This window comes from Panthera tigris, chromosome B3 (assembly GCF_018350195.1).
Source record: "Panthera tigris isolate Pti1 chromosome B3, P.tigris_Pti1_mat1.1, whole genome shotgun sequence".
NCBI lineage: Eukaryota > Metazoa > Chordata > Mammalia > Carnivora > Felidae > Panthera > Panthera tigris.
The window spans coordinates 137379194-137401155 of record NC_056665.1 but is presented as its reverse complement, the minus strand read 5'-3'; the positions used below and the strand labels follow the sequence as shown (position 1 = coordinate 137401155).

Below are 21962 nucleotides of genomic sequence, written 5' to 3'. Positions count from 1 at the left end.
AGGGACCCCAGAGGGCTTCCTCATGAGGACACGGTGAGAAGATGCCGTCAATGAACCAGGCACAGCCCTCACCTGACAGCTGGTGTGCTAGAGCCTTCATCCTGGACTCGCAGCTCCCGGAACCAAAAGAAATAAACATCTGTTGTTCATAAGCCCGCCCAGACTGTGGTATTTTGTTACAGCGGGCCCGAGCAGAGGAAGGTGCAGTGTTCCTGCTATTCAGAATGAACGACTCACACACAGGATCCCTGGGTTGGCAGTTTATTTAAAAAAAACAACACCCCAGTTATCACATCTTCCTCCCTGTCCATCATTTTTCTTAACAGAAGCAGCTACGAAAAATTTGGGGAGATATAATTATCTTTGCAGACTGACACATTTGCAGAGGATTCATGAAGAATGACTCAAAAGCTCCTCGTTTTACTCCTGAATCAGGCAAAGAGCAAATGACAACCTAAGAACAGATTTTGTTGACAGCAATATCGTAATACAACATTGAATCATTACAGTGCAGTGGTTCTAATGAAGTTCACGACAGAATATTCGCAGCCCCAACGGCAGACACACCAAAATCGCCCAACTGCTTACAGACTGGAGAAATCCGTGCAAGCAGCTGCCGTCGGAAGAGTCAAGACCAGAATCGGTAAGGCTTGGCCGGCGGGGAGTCTGGGCGCCAACAGCCCCTGCTGCTCAGGGAGGCCCCGGGCCGCCCTCACTTGGAGTCTTGGTCTTTCTTTTCATCCAGAAGGGCAGAGCGGATCCCCAGCTTTTTCAGTTCCTCCACCAGGTCCCCGTTCTGGTGCATCTGCAACAGAATGTCACAGCCCCCCACGAACTCGCCGTTGAGGTACACTTGCGGGATGGTGGGCCAGTTGGAATAGTCTTTAATGCCTACGGGGAGAGAACATTTCAGTGTCATTCACATGGTCAGAGCTGAACTTCTCGTGGCAAAATCTGTTTTCCACGCGCTCCCAGCAGGACATCCGGTGCCGTTCCCTTCTTGCTTCCCCCATCCCCGAGGGACGTGTTTGCCACAGACTCGGAGCTGCAGAGTCAACTGGGTCACGGTTCAAACCCCACCTCCTCCAATTACGAGCTGTGAGGCCTCGGCCAAGTCTTTCCACCACCCGCCTGTTTCCACCCCCATCTCGAAAAGCTTTCACGACGGGACAATCAGGTAGGCGAGGCTGTCGTAGAATGTCTGACACACACACACACACACACACGCGCGCGCGCGCACACACAATCGGCAGGGACTGATGGCAGAGAACCGACCGGTTCATGTAAGTCACACAACACGTACGGAGCCACATTCTCCATTCATCTGCCAGTCATGGTTTCAGTGAGACCAAACGTTAAAGAAATGCCAGGACTTCATTTCCAAGCGGACTACTTAATATGGGTCTATCATGGACCCACGGGTCCAACTCTGCCAAATGAGGCAGTCCCCGCCTCACGGTTTTTATGCCTATCTAGGTTGGTCATGGGTTTTTGCCTTTACTTCTTTGACCCAGAGAAAAATCTCTGTCCTAGGGCAGACTGCAGCCCTCGCCCTACTCAGCCCCTCAGATGGGCTCTCCACAGGGCAGGTGGATTCGGCTCAGCACAGAACTCGCAGCGACCAAGTCAAAGCAAGGAGAAGCCCGAAGCTCGCCTAAGGCCCATCTCCTGGGCCAGGAGCGGTGCCAGAGGGTGAGGGGGCCCCCCCTCCTCGTTCTCAAGCGCTCACGGAGGGCAAGAAACCAACCAGCATGCACGGGATCAGTCCCGTGTGTGAGCGGTGTGGAGGACACACAGAGATGAGGCACATTCTAGGACAGTGAGGCCGTGTGGTTCTTCTGTTCAGCTCCGGGCCATGAGCCCGATGGTCTTGACAGCAAGGTAGGGAAAAGGCGTGGTTTCGATCTCAAGACAGAAGGCTGCTCTTTCCTCACATTCTTCCAACCATTCTACTTCCTTCCTACTTGTGTGCTGAGATGAGAAAACACTTCCAAAAACATGGCCTTCCAGCAAAACGTGTGTTGGCTCTATGAAAAACGGACGATGGTCAAAACCATGGCACGTGACCATCAATCACTATATACTTGCCATGTTTACACTTCCATAGATATTTTCAAGTGGCCAAAACGAGCAAACAAACAAAACAGCAACGTCAACAGGCCGTTCAAACAAAACACAATACCGTGCAAATTAAAAGTCGTTCACGTGGGGGTTTTCATGCAAACCAACGAAAAATACTGGTGCTAAAAAGCTGGTCCTGGATACCCTATCATTTACCCAGCATTTATTTTCCAAATAAAAACACCACCTTGAGCGATGGCCCAAATCCTAAGAGGCAATGTGTTTTTCTCTTTTAAATAAGTCACTGCCTTCTAAAAAACGGTAACTTAGCTCCTAACCACAGCACTAAAGATGGCCCCCAGCTGAGAGCTTTATCTTTCTTCCCCAGACTTCTAGGGAGATAATGGGTCCAGCGTTATAGGCCCCAGAAAGCACACTTAGTTTTGGGGTTTTTTTTGAGGTATAATTGACATATGACATATTATTTCAGGCATACAATATAATGACTTGATATGTGTATATAGTACAAAATGATCACCACAATAAGTCTGGTTAACACCTGTCACCGTATAAGGTTACAGAGGTTTTTTCCTGTGATGAGAACTTTCGAGATTACCTTAAAAGCTTATAAATGTGCAATACAGGATTGTCAGCTATAGTCACCATGCTGTATGTTATATCCCCAGAAAAGCACAGTTCTAAGCCACTTTGAGTGTCTTAAAAAAAAAAAAAAAAAAAAAAAAAAAAAATCAGCTAGAGGTAGGGGGGTTACTAATAAAAGGAAAATTTCATTTAGCCTTCAGAACGTCTTTAGAATACCAAATATCTAGATATGTTAGAGTATCTTGATGAATTAAAGTTTTTCATCATTCTGATACTTGATGCCACAGAGACGACTCAGCATATGAGTTGTATTTAAAAAAAAAAAAAAGCTCTGTCCTTAAATAGTCTGTTAGAACTTATTTCACAAAGAAGCCAGTGATCCATCTTTTTTTACTTTCATGTGACCGAGAGTGGGTGTGGGAATTAAGAAATGTTTAAAGTCAACACGAATCTCTTGTAATTCTTTGAAAGCTTCTTAAGAACCTTCTGTATTGTGTGCATGTGCCACTTATGTGCGTGCTTTTACATCTGGGTCTTTTTCAATTGGTAATACGTTGTGTGAAGCTTTCCAAGACAATGAATATCTACTGATTCTTTCGGTGAGTCCCTACAATTTTTGAAACGCACCATAAATGAGAGTAAATCTGCCATCTGAGGTCGCCCGAAAACCACACGCATCTGATCCTAAAGAGTAGTTTTTTTACATAAGATCTTTGCTAAGTAAAAGAATGATTTGCTTCCATCAATCGTATTTATAGTACCACACTCAATCAAAGCTTTAGGCTCGATTCCTGCATTAATTTCATGCTGCTGCAGATCACACGTCCAGACAAGACAGAAGAGGCAGAGACGCCACCATTAAAACTACCCAGCCAGTGGGCTTTCCAACCTTCCCGAACATCCACCCCCTCCAGTCACGTGCGAGGGAGCTGGGACTCCTTCCAAACCCCAGAGTCACACTATCTTGCCCAATAACTTACATTTCAGGAACTCAGAAGCACCGCCCCTCGGAGCCCATGATGGCATTGTGACAGTGGCCAACGGGCCTACCAGCTGACAGTTGATCAAAACGAAACCTACCTGCTTCTTTGGCTTTTAGAGTAACAGAGGTTACAGGCAGCTGATAGCAAGGCAAAGCTTCAGCGTCTTAAAAAAATACTACGTTCCTTTTTTTAGAAGCCTGATTACAAGTTTAAATATTTAACGAGATAACCAGTGGATTCCTATAGCACGAAGCGAGTAACTTCTGATAATAAGAGACCGCGGCTCACAAGTTGAAAATTAAAATGAATCCCATCGGTCCACCATTAATTGTTTAAACATGGCTAATTTCTCACACTTTTTAATTCTCAAAACCTGCAACATACAGTGGTAGTTAACTTTCACTCCAAATAACTCAGGATCGGAGAAACTCGTGAAAATGAGAAAATCGTATCCAAGAGTGGATTTTAATGACAATGGCATTTTAAAGACGATAGATGACAATGATTCAATTTGGGACAAAAGTACTGACTGCGAACTTCTACACAGGGTGACACTAGGAATCTGGAGCGACGAAGGAGGTGGTCTTACAAAACCGGTTCTACCTCTACCTACTGCCCCACCAAAAAAATTAATATTCCAAAGCATCAAACCAGAGTGGAGAAAAAGTACTTCCAGAACTTCCGAAAGGGACTTTTCAAAATTCATCCCATTTCGGAACATTAGACTTCGTTCCCGGTTTGGACAACAAACAAATGGTAAGAGTTTCCTTTTTTTTTTTCCTGGTAGATTTTCACCATAGGAGCTTCAGAGTCTGATGCAGGTTAACTCTGCCTGGGGCAAGTCACATCACCTCCTCCTGAAGTCCTTAGGAAACAATGACGTCAGCACCCCCATGAGATCACCTGAGCAGAGAGAGCAAGGGAAACGAGACCCTCAACAGGGGAAAAGCAAAGGCTGGGGACAGAGTGAACAAAGCAATGGCTTTAAGGGCAGCCGACTGTGGCTTGCTAGCTTGCAGATGTAGCTTCAGATAAATTTGCTCATGTCTTAGCCTCAGTCTCCCTACCTGGGAAGTGGGAAGAAATCCATGCCTCACGGATTTATTACAAAGATGAATTGAGACCTAACTGGTGAAAGGATTGAGCTCGCACATTCCAGGTGCAAGGCGGATACGCTCTCCTCTCCACCAATGCCCCCTACTCCACCCTTCAAGTCCTGCCTCTCTAGAAATACGTGCAACAGAGGACGCCCAGGGAAGAATGCTGGAAAAATACCAATCAGGTGTGCCAGGCACTTGCTGATAGGGTTACTGAATTTCACATTCTTTAAGTGTTTTCAATACATACCCTCACTTAACCTTTGTAAGAGTCCTTCCGGGAAGGCATAATTAGTCCCTATTTATCAGAGGAAGAAACTGAGGCTCAGAGAAGTTCTTTAACCAAAGTCACAGTGCTGGCAAACGGCCGGGCCTGGATTTCCATCCGGGTTTCTAGGAATCCAAAGGACAGGTTCTAGACCTCCGCAGGTGGCCTCTGGCTGGCACATCCCACCCCTGCCCACGATCCATACTTACAACTGACATGTGTCCGCAACACGTCGGGCCGTTTCACACCGGTAACGTCTGTATACACGAACGGCATTATGCCATGACTACCTTTTTTGCAACTTACTTCGTGACTGCATCCTGTAATTTTTGAGATTCAGTTACATGAGATACATCTAGAACTAGATCACTCTACCACAACTTAGTTTTCTATCGCCTGGCTAAACCACAGTCTGTTTATCCAGTCTGCTAATAGGCCAAGATCCTCTCTTGCCAAGTTTTCATTATTACGAGCGGTGCTTCTTCAGGGAGTATCATTACATGCATCTTCTAACTCAAACACGGGGGTCTTCCTCGCTGGAGAAAGAGGTGGCAAACTACGGCCTTTGGGCCAGATATGGTCCACTTCCTACTTTTTGCAAATCAAGTTTTATTAGAACTCGGCCACACCTACCTGTCTAGGTACCATCCCGACTGCCTTCAGGCCCCCAATAGCAGAGTGGAAGGGTCCACAAAGACTGAAGTACTTACTCTCTGGCCCTTTACAAAGGTCGTCTGTCAACCCCCACTTTATTTGTTTGTTAACGTGTGTTTATCTTTTGAGAGACAGAGAGAGAAAGAGCGGGAGTGGGGAGGGGCTCCAGGCTCTGAGCTGTCAGCACAGAGACCAATGCGGGGCTTAAACTCACAGACCACGAGACCATGACCTGAGCCGAAGTCGGACTCTTAACCGACGGAGCCACGCAGGAACCCCTGGCAACCCTCACTCTAGACTGTATACCCAGGAGGGAAGCAGCTGGTCCCCTTCAACTTGACCCGGCACCGACAGTTACTCCTCCCAGGTGTTGGTGCGACTGGATTCTCTCATCCACAGCATGTATCACATCCATCACAACAAAGACCCAGAAACACCCCCCCCCCCCCAATCTTTTAACATTTGCCAAGGTCCCAGATTTGTTACTGTTGCCCAAATTCCCGGATAGTGAAAAGGCCGTGCATATCTTCAAAGGCTTAATAAACATTCACCAATAAGATAATGGCTATTCATTCAACAGACACTGCTCCTCGTGAAAGCAAAAAACAATGGTGATCTGAACAGGCAGAAATTTAAGAGGGTTTGTTTTTAAAGAGCATGGAAGATGGTTTCCGATATGATAGATAAGAGAAGTGTTTACTTATTCATTAAAATCCTCACCGAAAGCTCGCGCTGCATAAGCAATATACAGGGTACTCAGGTAACGCGGTCAGACATGGTCCCTGCTCTCCAGAGGGCAAAATGCTAAGCATGGACACGTGTGATCTCAAATGCATTTAAAAACAAAACAAACAAACAAACAAAAACCCAACTAGAAACTAGGTACAAATGTTAACGGTATATGCAGAATTACAGGTAGTTTTCGTTTATTACTTTCGGCATTTCCAAGTTTCCTCTTTCCTCGGTGAGCATGTTACTTTTACAAAGGAAAATAAAAGACAGGCTTTGTTAAAAGGAGGATTTGGACATGCTGACATCTGTCTGCCGGGACCCGATCCCTTTGTGGCTCCCTTCTGTGTGTATTCCAGATAAACAGGAGAAAGAAAAGACCGGAGGAGGACCTCACAGTCGTCTTTGTTCCCTGGGTCACAGGTTGAGACCTCTCTGCATCACACCTTGGGAACCGGGCAGCAGGAACGAGACAGAGTCTGTGGGTGTTCTTCAGGCTCTGAGCCCTTCGCAAAGCTGTGGCACAGGGAGAAAGGAAAGGCAGTTTGGCAGCTGCGCCTCTCCAGTTACTAGCGGGGACCTTGGGTCTAGGAAAGGTGCACAGAGGTAGCTCTGACTAGCAAAAGCAACCATCAGACAGCCTGGCAGCTTCTCTTGGTAAAGTCAAAAGTGTAGAGAATAAAGAGAAGAAGAGTCTGAATGTTTTATAAAGTCTTACCCTGGCTAAATGAGTCCCCACTGCAGGAACACGCACACGCTACCCTGCTCCGTAATAGTTGCACGCGAGTTTATTTTTCTAAGCAACACAAAAGGTGGATGTTATGTTCAACATATATGCAATACATTTATCGACCAAGATGACAATCTGGTATGAAACAAAATGGGAATGGAAATGTCGAAACTCTACGGTCAAGAAATTTAAAGGCTGGGGCGCCTGGGTGGCTCAGTTGGTTAAGCCCCTGACTCTTGGTTTCGGCTCAGGTCATGATCTCACGGTTTGTGAGTTCAAGTCCCACGTCGGGCTCCGCAGGGCTCCACACTGCGCGGAATCTGCTTGGGATTCTCTCTCTCCCTCTCCCTGCCCCTCCCAGGCTCATGCTCTCTCTCTCATATACACACACACAAAATAAACAAATAAAGCTTAAAAAAAAAATAAATTTAAGGGCTAAACTCCTGTAGCTGTTGTCTGAACACTTAAGAAAGTGAGACTTAGGACACCTGGGTGGCTCAGTCAGTTAAGTGACCAACTCTTGATTTCAGTTCAGGTCATGATCCCTGGGTCGAGGGATCAAGCTCCGTGTTGGGCTCTGCACAGACACCACGGAGCCTGCTTGGAATTCCCTCTCTCTCTCTCTCTCTCTCTCTCTCTCTCTGCCTCTATCCTGCTCATGTACATACACTCTCTCTCTCAAAAAAGAAAGATAAATAAACTTGAGAGAGAGAGAGAGAGAGAGAATGTGAGAGACTAGAAACCAGACAGGTGAAACAGAAGCCAGGAATCCAAGTGCTATGAGTCAGCCCTCTTATTTCTGCTCCTACTTTGTTCTTACATTCCAGCATAGCCTATCTCCGTTGTATTCCACAGGAGAACAGAAACCACAAACCGAAGAGCTTCAAAACTTCGTACTGAACAGGCTGTTAACAACGCAACTTTTTATGAACGGCCATACTAGCAATTTGCAGGGGACCTGTGGCGAGGTCCCCACGGAAAGATTACAGAGTAGTTTCTCCTATCTTATCTTGTAAGTAGAGCAGCCACTGCTGGGTGAAGACCGCAGATACTCCCCATACATAGAAAAACCAAAAACCAAAAACACCCCAAGGCCTAGTGACCGGTGGCATCCTAGCAGGAAAACAAACAGGGATCATGAGCATAATACACGGTAAGATCACATAAAGCTGGTAATGTTAACCTGCCTTCACTCCTCCTAGTTTCCACCCACAGAAACCAACAGTTTCCCAGGGATTAATTTGGGGGGGGGGGAATACTTTGAAAACCAAATATCCCAATAATAAAATAGCTACCATTTAGTGGGTGCCTTCTGTGTGCCGGATAAAATGAGGGGCACTTTTCTAAAAAGTTTTACTTTCTCTTTCTTCCTCATCAAAACTTTGTCAAGTCTGCTTTCCTCGTATCTTCATACGACTGAAAAGGAAAATGCAGGGATGGGATTTAAGGTTGCACAGCAGACTGGCTGCAGAGGGATTACAACCCAAAACCTTTCCACCACAAGTGCCTGTCTCATCAAGCAGAAAGGACTACGACTGATCATTTCAACTGGAGAATAACAGTCGTAAATATGTAATAACAAAATGGGAGAATTTTAGGCTTGGGATAACAGAGAAGCTGGCCCCGTAAAACCGTTTCTGGAACACTGTCACTAAAGAACAGCACTAGGCTCAGGGAGGTGCCAGGATTCAGTCACTGGGAGTCTCTAACGGGAAGGCAGGACACCAAGCCACCCTCTAGGAGGTACATACAGCCTCCCCACTGCTCCACCAACTCTGACCCAGGACCTTAGCCAAGGGGCAGGTCAACACACTCCTCTGTCCTCTTCCTCCTCCCCCACAAAACAGGAGAAAGCATGTCAATAAGGTTCCTGGCACGGTGCTTATTAGAAGAAGTACCAATTAGCTGTCCGGGCCCTCCCGCCTCTACCTACCTGCTGCATCTGGCCCCAGACCCTAACTGGTCCCTGGTTCCTTCAGCTCCAAGCTTCAGTTACCTAGGGCACGGGGTTCATTCCTTATCTCTCTGTCCACAGGCCTCTCCATGCCCCAGCACGCCCCCCCAATCCCAACCTGTCCTTGAGTATCTAAAAACAAATTTCATGACTTTTCCTCCCACACCAAGTGATCCCAAGTAAGACTAGTCTAAAAGCAGTGTCAACCCCCTCCTTGTGGCAACAACAAAGGATGGTTCCGGACAGCCCGAGCCTTGAAGCACCAGGCAGCCTCAGACAAAGGCAACCCCGGCCCTTCCTCCACCATCAACAGTACCGGCTCCTTATTCGTGAGGCAGGCCGACCTTCTCAACGTGTCCCCCAAAGTGCCTACCTCCTAGTGGTTCTTACTGTATTCCTTCTTGCCTCCCTTCCCCATCACTCTCCCCCCGACTGAGCCTGAGAGATCTGGCTCCGAAACGCCTCCCTGGGCTCAGCGTGGGGACCAGTGAACAGCTGGGACTTACCCAATGCCCAAGTTGGCCAGAGAACCGGATGCCCAGATCCTCAAGATCCACTTCAAGCCAACCATGCCCCCCACTCGACCCCGAATACAGTGCAGGAACCCGCGCCCTTAGCCCCGCTCGAACCCCCCCCCCCCGCCCCCCGACCTCTTGCGCGACACACCCAAGCCCCGCGGAGCGGCCCCGGCCCTTCGCCCCTCACCCGGCGGGCCCGCCTGACCTTGCCGGAGCTGGGGGTCGTCCAGCACATTGTAGGCCGCGTAGTCGCGGACGCCGTGCAGCCGCAGGATCTGCACCACTGCGTTGCTGAAGCCGCACTGGGGCTGCTCCGGAGTCCCCTTGAGGAAGACCACCACCTTGTCCTTCTTCACCAGCGCGTCCAGTTGCTCGGCTGAGCCGCCCCCGCCGCCGCCCGAACCCGCCGCCCGCACGCCTGGGCCCCAAAGGCCGCCGCCGCCGGAGCCGCGCCCCCAGCGGAGCAGAGCCACCGCCACCCGGCCCAGGGACCCGCTCATTCCCGCACGCTGGCCGGAGCCCTCGACGGCCCGGGACCTCGGCTCACCCCCGGGAGCCTTCCCCGGGCCCGCGGCAGCCCGGCCCGCCCCCCGGAGGCTCTCATTGGGCCGGCTCCGAGCTCCTCCCCGTGATTGGACAACGCTAGCCCGCACTTACTCGATTCTACCAATCGTATGACTCGCCCGGTCCCCGACAGGATGGAGGTGGTCCTTAAGCCCGCATCCTACAGCCCTTACTATTGGCCACTGGCAATCGCTTTGTCAGTTGATTGGAGAGAGTGAATGTCCATCAGGGTCACGCTCCAAGGCGAGGAGAGGCGAAACCAGAGGGAAGACGACTTCCCTCCGGAGGGTAGACGGGCCTGCTGGGATACTCCCGGATGACTGCGAAAGGCAGTGGGCGGGCTCCGCCGTTCCGCGGCACGCCGGGAAGAGGTCACTTCCAAGGGAAGGTTCCGGTTCCGGTGTAGGCGGTGGTTGAGTTGCCGTGGCAACGCGGTAACCCGGCTCCGGGTTTCCGCGTTAGGGGCGGCGGCGGGGCTGGAGCCGGCCTGTGCCCGCCTTTCCCAGCCTGGGTGAGCGACGCCGGTACCTCCGTGCGGCCGCGGCGGAAAGTCGCCGTTCGTGGTGGGAGCGGGGCCGGGGCCTGGCGCTGGGGGCCGGGGCGCCCGCGTCGAAGCGGGCGGCCACGTGTCCCGGCTGTGCCTTGGCCGCGCTGCCCGCTTGGGAGCCGAGGCCCGGCCCCGGCCCGGCGGCGCCCGCCTCCGGCGTTCAATTATGTCTCGAAAATAACTTTTAAAATTGTGTAACGTGCTCTCGTGTGCATATCCCTTCCAGGTTTGGGGCCTCGTGGACTTTGCAGCCCGCCTCAGTCCTTTGTTGCCCAGGGAGCCACGAGGGAATTGGTTCCCTGGACAAACGTTTTCTGAGCGGGTGCTGCGTGCTAGGCACGGTGCCTGCGCCGGATGCCCGGACTTGGTGCCCAGAGCTCGTCAGCGGGAGAAGTAAGAAGCAGGTACAAAGCAGGGTGCGGGTACAGAGAGGAGGGCAGAAAGCCTCCCGGGCTCGTTGCTTTCTCAGTTTTCCATTGTACTTAGTGCACCTTGAAATATATATTCGCTAGCTCGTTTATTGACCCCCCCCCCTTCCCGGCACTGGACTTTATTCACTACTGTAGCCTCAGTTCCTAGAACGGTGCTTGAGACGTGGCAGGTGCTCCTGTTGGTGGAATGAGCGATTCGGGGAAATCGGGACTCACGTGAAATCGAGACGTGATCTGTAGTCTTGGAGCCGCCCTGGGTTGGTGGTACCCTAGAGCACACCAGACTTGCAGAAAAAGCATACTCCAGAGGAAGCTGAGGCATGACTGCTCAAGAGCCAGCCGTTCTATGTGCAATTTTCCTCTGATAGTTCCTGGGTGCTGTTGCCACGGTGATAATGACCGCGCGGTGTCATTATCTATCGACCGACAGCAAGAGAAGCCTTGCAGTCGAGATATTGTTTAACAGACAGAGTGGTTTCTGTTGGACACTGAGTACTGCTACATTTTTTTTTTTTAACCTTACGTATTTTAAAAATGGTTTCGAGAGGTGACCTGTTTTGGAGGTTCTCAACTTTAAAACCAGAGAACGAGGCCGTGCTGGTAACAAGTAATCTTGCAACCATTCTGCCTGAAACTGGGACCCTGGTGAATTGAGAATAAACTCAAGATATTCCTCAGAAGTGCTCGTCCCTGACATATTTATTTCGTCCTTATTGACGGTATGGATATGTGATAGTTTTCTGACATTGATCCGCTTCTTACAGAATCCTTTCCCCCCCCCCCTCCCCAGCTTCATGGATTCCAGGTAAATCAGAGGAGCAAGCATCATGAACAGAAGTATGTACAGGAAATGCCGTGGTGCTGAAGCCTAAGTGATGTTGCAGAAGTCCAGGACCTGGTGTGCTTACCAGTTGGGAATGTATTATTTCCCAAATCACCTAATTTTTCCTCATGCTTATAGTAAGTTGGGTTTTTTAAATAAATAAATAGATAGATTAAAAATATAAAAATATAAATATATATTCTTATATATAAACATACATATATTTTTATATATTGGTATTGTATTGGTATATATATTGGTATATATATGTATGTGTGTGTGTGTGTGTGTGTATATATATATATATATATATATATATATATATATAGGTAATTTGTTCCTGCAAAGCTAAAACTGTTCACTGCCTCCACGAAACTGACCTGTTTCTGTGTTGACTGGAATAGGGAGAAAAATTCGCAGACTTCTCTTCTGAGGATCCAGGGACGTAGAACAGTAACGCGAGGTGACACATCTCTGACGTAGAACAGTAACGCGAGGTGACACATCTCTTACCTAGTATGTAGCATTGGCTTGGAAGCTTAGATGTCTTTCTTACTGTCAGACGTTTTATTGAGAACACAGCTGTCATCATAAGATTACAAGTAAACCCTGAGCAGGAAGAATACCCGGCCTGCGTTCTGGGAACTTACAGTAAGTCGAGTTGCTGTGGGCAGTAGAGCATAAGAACGCAGGTGAAACCTAAGGCTATGAGAGAGCATGTCTGTGTTCATTCAGAACACTCGGTGGGGCGGCTTTGATAGCACGGTCAAGGGCAAGGTAAAGCTAAACTTTTGGGTTAGGCATCGCAACCAAAGAAATTAAAACAATTTGAAGTTTCTAATAAAGCAGCCAAAAATACAAAATTTTATGGATGTTGAACATACTCCTTTCTGTCTTTGATTTAAAGCCACCCTTATACTCTGGTTTCTCTTCAGATCGAATAAATCTTTCGCCTTCTAAAACCACCGTTGAGGGCGCTTGGGTGGCTCAGTCAGTTGAGCGTCTGACTTGATTTCAGCTCCTGTCACGATCTCTCGGTCCGTGGGTTCGAGCCCCACGTTGGGCTCCGCGCTGGCAGCACGGAACCTGCTTGGGATTTTCTGTCTCCCTCTCTCTCTGCCCCTCCCCTGCTCACACTCTATCTCCCTTCTAAATAAATAAACACTTAAAAAAATAAAAAATGAAACCACTCTTGGAGTATTGCCTCCAAACATCGTGATTTAAAGAAACCAAGAAGATGGCACGTGAGATATTTCTTCCAAAGCATCAAACTCTCATGTATGATTTGGCATTTTAGTTTTGAGGTTTTTCTTTAGAAATCCGTTCTATTAATGCCGGAATCACTGTATTGTACACCTGAACCTGATGTAAAACTATACCTTGACTATACTGGAATTAAAAGCAAAACTATTTTCTGTAATGAAAACATGACAAAAACTGTTGTCAGAAATCTGCTTTTATACTCCAATGTATTTTGGGCGTTTTGAGCACGTAAGTCAATTATCTTTATCAGTTCGTGATGTCTCCCATGTGAACATTAGTAGAAGGTGGAGGTGGGAAGTACACAGAAAGTTATTTAAATCCTGGGATTTTGGTCACAAAATGTAATTAGACCACAAACTAAATAATCGTGCCGTGTATAAACATGCTGGCTCAGTCATCCTAAAAACGTTTTTCTCTCTGTGCTTATTTATAGATAAAGTTTTACTGTGTTTCGCACAATCTCTGCTTTCTACCCAGCCCTCCAGAAGCAAATTCAACATTGAACCTATGGTTACAAACCTTCACAAAGTTGAGCTAGTTTCTTCCCATATATCAGCTCTAAATGAAGAGTCCAGATTGTTGAGCCTAAGACAGTACGTTTTCTGAACGCTCAGCAGATCAGCGTTTCCAACTTCAGGTCTTAAAGTCCCTGCTTTATTCTTGCAAAGAGGGTGTGTTTCTATGCATAGGGACAGGTGATACAGACCTGTTGGTCCAAGCCGGCCAGAACATTCTGCAAGTGTCATTTTAAGAGAAAAGTGGCTGTTTGAGCCACCAGACATGCCTCAGCTAAAGTAAAATAGCATCGGAGACCCCGAGTTCCACAGTCATGAGCTGGAACCTGAACCCTTTTGCTGTGGTGCACGGAGCTAGTATCCAGTAATTTTAGAGCATCAGTGTGACCGTGGAATTAACTGGTTTCCCCAGCCGCCCTAAAAACAATGGAAAGTACGAGAAACCAGGACAATGCCCAGCCCTCTGGGAGAATTTTTGCTAATCCCTAATGCCAGACAGAAACGCCTTTGGGGATTCCTAGCCTCTATTTGACAAGACAGCTGGTTTTATAAATACTGCTCTGGCCATGGGAGTGGCCTCAGTTTTTCTAATCTGTGTTTCCCACATCTCGTGGGCTCAGCCTCGAGTCAGGAAGGAAGGCCTCGTTAGGACCCACCTCTACTGGTCCTGCTCTCCCCTGGGTGAAATGAAGAGAAACGGTGCGCTGTAAATTGGGTTAAGTTTAGTCCGGAACGGACGGGGAGACGCCTTCCCTGAAGAAGCATGTGTGGAAAGCTTGGCTGCCACAGCAGAACCTGCTTCCCTCCTGGGATTTGGAATGTAGAGGTGTGACGTCACCGAGACGGGTTCCTTCTTGGCACTTTCCACCCCTTCCCACCTTCCCCTTCCCGGGTTTGTGAATATTACGTTTGCGGTGTCTGCGAAGGTTTACGCCGATTTCAAGATGTCTCTATATGAGGGCTGCAGAGTTTTAAGGCCTCATCTGTACTCCGTTCCTCTGCTTCAGAACATTCGCCGCCCCCACCCCCTGCCCCCAAATAATACCGTCTTGCGTGTGTCGCGTACCATTTTGTTCTTCCTGTGTACGTGAACTCATTTGATCTGTTCGTTAACCCTAGGATAATGGTGCTCGGACGTTGTGGTCCCCAAATTACGTTCTCCAGTATTTGTTGATCACATCTTTTTGGCAGACTCCAGCACTTTGGGTTCCTCTATGTGTTTTGTTGCCTTGAAAGCACTTTTTTTTTTATTTTACTGCTGAATCATAGCCTCACAAGCAAGTCCCGCAGAAAATCAAATATTCCTGAATTATCTTTGCTGCATGTGTATATATTGGATACAGATGTGATTTTTTAGACGCCCTGAAACTAAAATGGCAACAGTTTCACTCCAAAAATCCAATGAAAGAAAATATCAACATGGCTGTTCAGTTCAGAAGCTCTGTGCTCCTTTGTCCTCATGCTGCTGTTACACAGTGAGGACCAAACTTGGGAGTAGCCCTTTAAAATGACACATATTTAAAAAAAAAAAAAAAAGGGGGGGGGACACATATGCTGGACTTTGTTGAGAACCTCATTTTATTCAGAGGAAAAGAATCCAAATCATAACCTCCTATAAGGTAATAATAAGAATGAAGTGATGGGGCGCCTGGGTGGCTCCGTCAGTTAAGCATCTGACTTTTGATTTTGGCCCAGGTCATGATCTCATGGTTTGTGGGCTCAAGCCCCATGCCCATAGCGCGGAGCCTGCTTGGGATTCCCTCTCTCTGCCCCTCCCCTGCGCGCGCTCTCTCTCTCTCTCTCAAAATAAACATTAAAGAAAAAAAAAGTAATCAGAAACCGTGTTAAGATGAGATTAAAAGTGATAAAACAGGGGCACTTGGGTGGCTCCGTTGAGCGTCCAACTCATGATTTCATCTCAGATCATGATCCCAGGGTCATGGGATCAAGGCCCTCGTCAGGCTGCGTGCTGAGCTGAGCGTGGGGCCTGTTTAAGATTCTCTCTCTCCCCCCCTGCTGCCCCACTCCACCCCATCCCCTGGTCACTCTTTCTCTAAAATATATTTTTGAAAAGTGATAAAAAAAAAAAAACCTTGATTAATCTTGAGATAAAAGAATCTCAACCGTTCAATGAAATTTTTCATCTTTTGCATTATGTGCTTTTTTTTTTTTTTTTTTTTTTTTTGCCAGCAGATATTTTCCATAAGCTCAAACTGCTAACTATATCCCAACAGCTTCTGAGAAGCTGCCTGGACCCCAGACTGTGGAGAGCAAGGAGCCAGTGCTGTTGTGTGTCAGACCTGTTACGAGGATTTATCCGTTAGCAGAAGGTTATGTCTCCCTCCGATGATCACTGAGGTTGAGGCCAGACGAACATAGAGGAAATTTTCATTGTTTTCTCTTGAATGACCGCTAAGACGTTTTGCCAAGACCACAAATACTCTTTCCGATGAGTCAGAATTGCACTCTGTACTTCAGCCTTTGAGTCTGAACCCGTGCCCTCGAAATTAAATCTTGCCATCACAGCGATCCAGTTCCGGCCTTCTGCAACCATCCAGCCAGCCAAGGAAGGGAAATTCACCCAGGGTTTGACAGAGGAAGGGGGTGGGGTGGGAATGGGAGGAGACATTCATTAACTGTTCGATTCCTTTACAGGGAAAAAGTGGAGGATTTTAAGTAATTCCCCCCCCCTTTTTTTTTTGCTTTTATGGCCGGAAAGATCCCTTTTGTTAATTCTAAACTATACATTCTGAAAGTGTAGCCTACCGAGATACAATTAATTGACATCAAATTTCTGTGCGTGGGAGCTTCAGAGTTTCAGGAAAAGACTGTATGAGAAACCAGTTATACTCTGTAAGAGAAAAAAAGGAGAAGTGCTTTGCAAAAATTGAGTGACCAAGAGTTGTGTATGAAAAGCCTTGGGCAGAAGGTGACATATTTCAGGCCCGCCACCCTCTGCAGCTACACACGCAGCTGACCTGGCATTCTCACTTCCGGGGGGGGGGGGGGGGGGGCCTGTATCAGCACAGCCCTGTGTGAGCCGGGTCGGGGTTGGGGGCGAGAGACCCCCACTGGTTCATCTCGCTTCCTCCCATGCAGCTGCAGCCCGGTGATAGTTCACACATCCCGCTGGCTGGCTGGCTGGAGACGGGGCCGATATGATACCCTTTTACTTGAAGGGATTTTTGCTCGTGTTCAAAAGTAACACACGTCTTTCAAAATCATTCTTTCTGTCTTTTGAGAAACTTGGAGCTCTTCCCTAGTGCCTGCCTTTCCCGGCAAGGCAGGTAGGGGGCACTAGTCCTTCTAGGAAGCCAGGGCAGTAAGAGCCAATACCTGCCGTCTCTGTCCTTGCACAGAGTGTCTGGGAAGTCTTCTGCTGGCCGGATTTTTGGAAGAGCCCCTCCATCCTCCCAAGGCCCGCTCTTGTTTTAGGGAAGGCCTAGCTTGCTTACTTTTCTCCCATTACAGCCACAACACATGAGAAGCAGTAAACTTGCAAGGCTAACGCTAAATGCAGGAGGAAGCAAGGACTACAAGGCCAACAGGAGATTGCAAAAATTAAGAAGCCAAAGCCGACCGTCTTTGGGATTTGTTTTAAAGCAGCATTCTGGGAGCATTTGATGTGAGTGGGGCCAACAGCCCTCACATGGCACTATGCCTTGAGCGTTAGAGCCTGGTATAAAAATTCCAAGTCACCAAGAAAAGACTTACGATCCATGTGCTTTGGTGAAGAAGTCAAGGAAACATAGCATATATTAGGTTGCCAGCACAAATTATGCACACTGGCTTTATTAAAGGGGCGATGGTAAAAAACAAACCAGAATACTTTCTTCCTTCATTATGCCAGATAAACAGAATATTATCCTCCTCCTGTTATGTACGTCCTTTTAGTCCATGGTAAGCCCCTTAGAAATACTCCGTTGAATTAGATGGTGAGGGATTGAATGCTATGGGCGTACAGTTGGGTCTTTCTAAACCGCGAACCAACTGTTGGGCTTAAGAGAGCTCAGCTAACAGCAGGCCTGCAGACGGCCGTCCGTACAACGGTTTGAACAGTGTCGTAGCGTGCAATCCAGGAGGCAAACTTGGAGGCGTCAAGGAACATAACCACTGCGTGTCCTGTGGCCCAGCCCCGTTTTCTCGCTGTTGGGGGCCAAACCCTTCAGGGGTTTTGTACGGATTATGGTGGTGGTTGTTGTTGTTGCTGTTTTCCTGCTCCCCTCCCCCGCCAGCCGACCATCAGCTTCTGGTCTGACAAAATTCATTATTTTGCCCCCCAGTCCTTAGCACTTAGTACACGCTCCATGCATAATTCTCAAGCGAAGAACTCGTACCACGGTGAGCGATACAGGACAGTATCTCAGAAATCCCAAATTGCATGAAACTCACACTGCCGACCACCGATGCCATAGGATGTGAAGACACATCCCCCCAGGGATGTTAAGCAGGGTTCAGTGGTCAGCAAGACACTCCCGCTCCCCAGGGCCTCACAGCCAGATGGCGGGGACAGATGCAAGAATGTCCCGGTGCTGGTGCCGGTGGACCCCCCCCCCCCCCCTGCCGCCAGGGCAGTGAGTCAGCGCCTCTGGGACCAGAGAAAGCTTGGTAGAGGGGTCGGCACTTGAGCTGAGTGTTGAAAGAAGGGTGAAGAGCCGCTCTTTGAAAAAGGAAGGACGGTCCAGGAGAGGAAGCATCCCCGGCAAAGGCACGGAGGTCCGAGCTCGCTCTGGGGAGAGGAGGACCCGTGGACCTAGCTGAGGGGCTCGGATCTCCTCCCCAGAGTGAGAGAAGGTCACGGAAAGAGTGTAAGCTGCGGAGCTCTGGAGAGTTCCCCCCGGCGGGCACGTTGAACGTGAAAAGGAGGTGGCAGGGTGGCAGAGGGGGGCCAGGAAGGCACCGGGGTGAACAGAGGGCACCAGTGTGAGGGTTTCCCTGAGGATTTGGCTGGGAAGAAAAGCCAGGGCCTTGGGCTTATCCCCGGGTTTCTGGCACGGCAGCTGCTGTCTCCTCCTTACTGAGGCTTGGGATACAGGGGAGAAGGGGGGGATCAGAGGGCGAGTTGTGAATTGCTTTCGGACATTCAGAGGGGACTCGAAATCATTAAGTTGTACCTAACATATGGGGGCACAGAGGGCGCCTGGGCGGCCCGGCCGGTTAAGCGTCCGACTCTTGGTTTCGGCTCAGGTCACCATCTCCTGTCTCGTGAGACCGAGCCCCGCATCGGGTTCTGCGTTGACAGTGCTGAGCCTCCTTGGGGGTCCTCTCTCTTCTCTCTTTCTCTCTGTGCGTCCCGTGCTCGCTTGCTCTCTGTCTCAAATAAGTAAAAACTCAAAAATTAAGTTAAAATGAAATAAAAGACAACGTGGGAGCACAACACTCAGTCTGTTGCCTCCACAGGTCTGGGCCTGATGGCTGGAGATTTGGGCGGGAAGAACAAGAAAGGAAGCTGCAGAAGAAATTGGGGAAGGCGTGCAGTCAGGAAAGAGCAGGCCATGGGACTGAAAAGGAGGCAGGAGGCAGAGAGGGCACAAAGGACCCAAGTGTCGCCTGGATCTGGTGACCGAGGTGAGCATGGTTGGGGGCTGGAGTGGCCAGGGTGTTCCCTGGACCTCTCAGGGTCTCTGGAACACGGAGCCGGGCCAAGGGGTGTGGAAAGTGACTTCTGGCTGTCATCCCCGGGCGGACGTGCGAACTCAGAGTCTGTAAACGGAGCAGACAGGCCCCGGTGCTTTTGCCCAGAGTCGGCAGTGACACGAGCAGACATTTCAGTGTGGATGGTGAACAGCCTGGGCTCCCGAGGCGCCGTGCCAGCAAGGGCCTTCCTGGAACACCCGAGGACACCAAAAACGTGTGCGCGCGGGGCTGCCTCTGCCGAGTGTGGCCTTTTCATCAGCCGGGAGGGCGCACGGAGTGGCACTGGCCGTTCCTCTCTGCATGCCAGCTCCACAACATCAAAGAAGGAACTGAGGAGGAGAGTTCTTTCAAATCTTAGGCCAGGTGCAGCTCCTGCAGCAGCGGGAACTCGCGAGCAGACCGTCTAGAAAGCGCTCCTTCTGCGAGTCTGCGGTCAGCCGTTTGCTGCAGGATCCTTTTTTGTTTTTGTTTTTGTTTTTGTTTCCTTTGCGGCAAGAGCCTAATGCTCTGTGCATGAGGCCCTGCTGGGGAACATCTTGGGCCATGGAGAACTGTCCCCAAGAGCAGCAGGGTTTCGCACAGAGCCCGGACCGTGCCGCTCAGGCACAGGCCCCCCCCCCCCCCCCCCCCCGGGGCGGGCCGCTCCCCTGCTGATGGAGGGGGCGACGCGGAAGCCCCGCCTGGGAGCCTGGGTTCCGCTGCCCCCACGCCAGTGCCAAGGCCACGCCCCCGCGTGCCTGCCAGGCGGGGCCCAGAGGCCTCCCGGCTTCCCGGGCACGCTGCCTACCGCACAGCACCTCTACGTTATCGCCTGCCCAGCACAGCCGAGCCCGCTGAAAAGCAAGCCGAGAACACTTCGGCAGGTCACAAAAACGTGTCTCCAGGGGGCAAAAGACTGAAAGATTTCTCTTGCCCCCGTAGCGGAGAAGTCTTCCTGACTCACAGCCTCTTCCTGAGCTGGCTTCTGTCCTCAAGTTTTGTTTGCAAGCATCGTAATTGCAGGATCTAATTTCCCACAATAGCACACATTTGCACAGAAAACGAGTCTGTGGCACATTCTCGTCATCCTGACGCTCATGGACAGCTCCTGCAGGGAAGACAGGGCGAAACTGGCCCCACTTTCTAGATGTGGAGACAGTGTGGGGGCGGGGGGGGGGGGTACATGGCCCAGCAGGGTTAGCCAGTGGGGTGGGGGGGGTGGGGGGGGTGGGGGGGGTGGGGGGGGACGCAGAGCCCAGAGGGACCACCACATCGGGAGATTCTCACCCAGCGAGCCCTTCATGCTGCCCGCCCACCCCAGGGCTGGCAGCAAGGGTGCCCTCAAGGCTGCATTTCGTTTTCAAAACGAAAGCAGACAAATAAGCCAGGTTGCTCGCATCCTGTCGCTTAAACCAAAATGATGAAGTCGTAAGGGCGAGTGGTCGTGGACGCTGTGATGGAAGACAAATCATACCCCTCGTACATTTAGCAGCCACAGAGAAAGCCAAGTGCGGACGTGGCTTTTGTGGTATACAGCGATTCAGAAAACACGAAAGCACGTTATCTGAAATGCACTCAGCCAGCCTGGGTGTTTTATGGTGTAAACCTGGGAGTCTGGTGCCTTTCTTGCCGCACACACAGGTAATCAACATAACCAGAGCGTTCAGTCCTGCTGTTTATGTGTGTACATACGGAGCAGACTTCTAGGCTGGTCCTTGCCTCTCACAGCAGACACACGCACACACACACACACACACACACACACACACACACACACACAGAACAGGCTTCCAGGCTGGTGCTTGCCTGTCACAGCACACACATGACATGCAGGGTTCTCACCTGTTGCTAAAGCTGGTGCCGTTCTTTCCAAAGCACTTTAAGTTTTCATCTATAACCTTGACCCCTAAGGAATTCATCACACCAGGGAAGCCAGAGTTTAACATTCCAGGTTCAACGTAACTCTGTGTAAAAATATAACCTAACAAATGGGTGGGAATTGAATCACGACCAGGAAATGGTCCTCCGCCGTTCCCACCAGACAGACGGAATCCACAGCGATTAAGTGTGGCCCGAGGCCAGAACGCCTGGCTCTGTACCCTAGATGGGTCATACGATAGCTGTGTGATGACGGGCAAGTTATTAGCCTCTCTATTCCGTCATTTGTAAGATCGGTTAATAGTAGCCACCCTAGAGGGTCGTGATTGGGGCGCCTGGGTGGCTCAGTCGGTTGAGCATCTGACTTTGGCTCAAGTCATGATCTCGCGGTTCATGAGTTCGAGCCTTGGACTCTATGCTGACAGCTATAGAGTCGTGATGAGGAGCAAGTGAGTTAATATGAGTAAAGGCTTAGTACCGTGCTTGGCACGTAGTAAGCCCTTAATCAGTGTTAGGTATCATCATTACCCAGAACCCCTTCCCCCAGACACTTGGGCCTTCACTCCTCCCATTTCTGGATTCCTCTAAGGTTCAATTCTGTACCGCGCAGCCTAGCATTTGATAACGTGCGGTGCTGTCTTGTCATTTCAGCGTCATTTCAACGTCTGAGTCTCGCTGTTGCTCCCTCGATAGATGGCAAGTTCCCGATGGTAGGAACCATGGAGTTT

General features: G+C 49.6%; 1 protein-coding gene, 2 long non-coding RNA genes and 1 other non-coding gene across 5 annotated transcripts; 2 read left to right on the top strand and 2 right to left on the bottom strand.

Annotated features, from left to right (window-relative positions):
• Positions 1 to 245: 245 nt before the first annotated feature.
• Positions 246 to 10168, bottom strand: GLRX5 (glutaredoxin 5). Its single transcript, XM_042990476.1, has 2 exons — positions 9803 to 10168; positions 246 to 891 (listed from the first exon to the last, which is right to left on the bottom strand). Exons 1-2 carry the CDS (start codon positions 10095 to 10097, stop codon positions 713 to 715), a joined length of 474 nt encoding a protein of 157 aa, XP_042846410.1. The 5' UTR covers positions 10098 to 10168; the 3' UTR covers positions 246 to 712.
• Positions 3995 to 9641, bottom strand: LOC107180875. The gene is made up of 5 exons (XR_001511632.2): positions 9059 to 9641; positions 8421 to 8541; positions 5222 to 5332; positions 4995 to 5137; positions 3995 to 4550 (listed from the first exon to the last, which is right to left on the bottom strand). It is a non-coding gene; the product is annotated as an uncharacterized LOC107180875 (long non-coding RNA).
• Positions 10169 to 10535: 367 nt separating the features above from the next.
• Positions 10536 to 15284, top strand: LOC102962301. 2 transcript variants are annotated; one of them, XR_006219073.1, is made up of 6 exons: positions 10536 to 10672; positions 10935 to 11112; positions 11930 to 12099; positions 12367 to 12425; positions 12460 to 12613; positions 13659 to 15284. It is a non-coding gene; the product is annotated as an uncharacterized LOC102962301 (long non-coding RNA). The 2 variants fall into 2 exon arrangements; XR_006219072.1 differs by lacking the exon at positions 13659 to 15284 and adding an exon at positions 12898 to 13003.
• Positions 11371 to 11645, top strand: LOC122239962. Its single transcript, XR_006219347.1, has one exon.
• Positions 15285 to 21962: the final 6678 nt, after the last annotated feature.

What these genes read in the sequence shown, in the direction of transcription:
- GLRX5 (XM_042990476.1), bottom strand. Translation starts at nt 10,097, where the DNA reads ATGAGCGGGTCCCTGGGCCGGGTGGCGGTGGCTCTGCTCCGCTGGGGG. An exon ending in CGACCCCCAGCTCCGGCAAG is followed by an intron (nt 892 to 9,802) that starts GTCAGGCGGGCC and finishes CTCTCCCCGTAG; the next exon opens with GCATTAAAGACTATTCCAAC.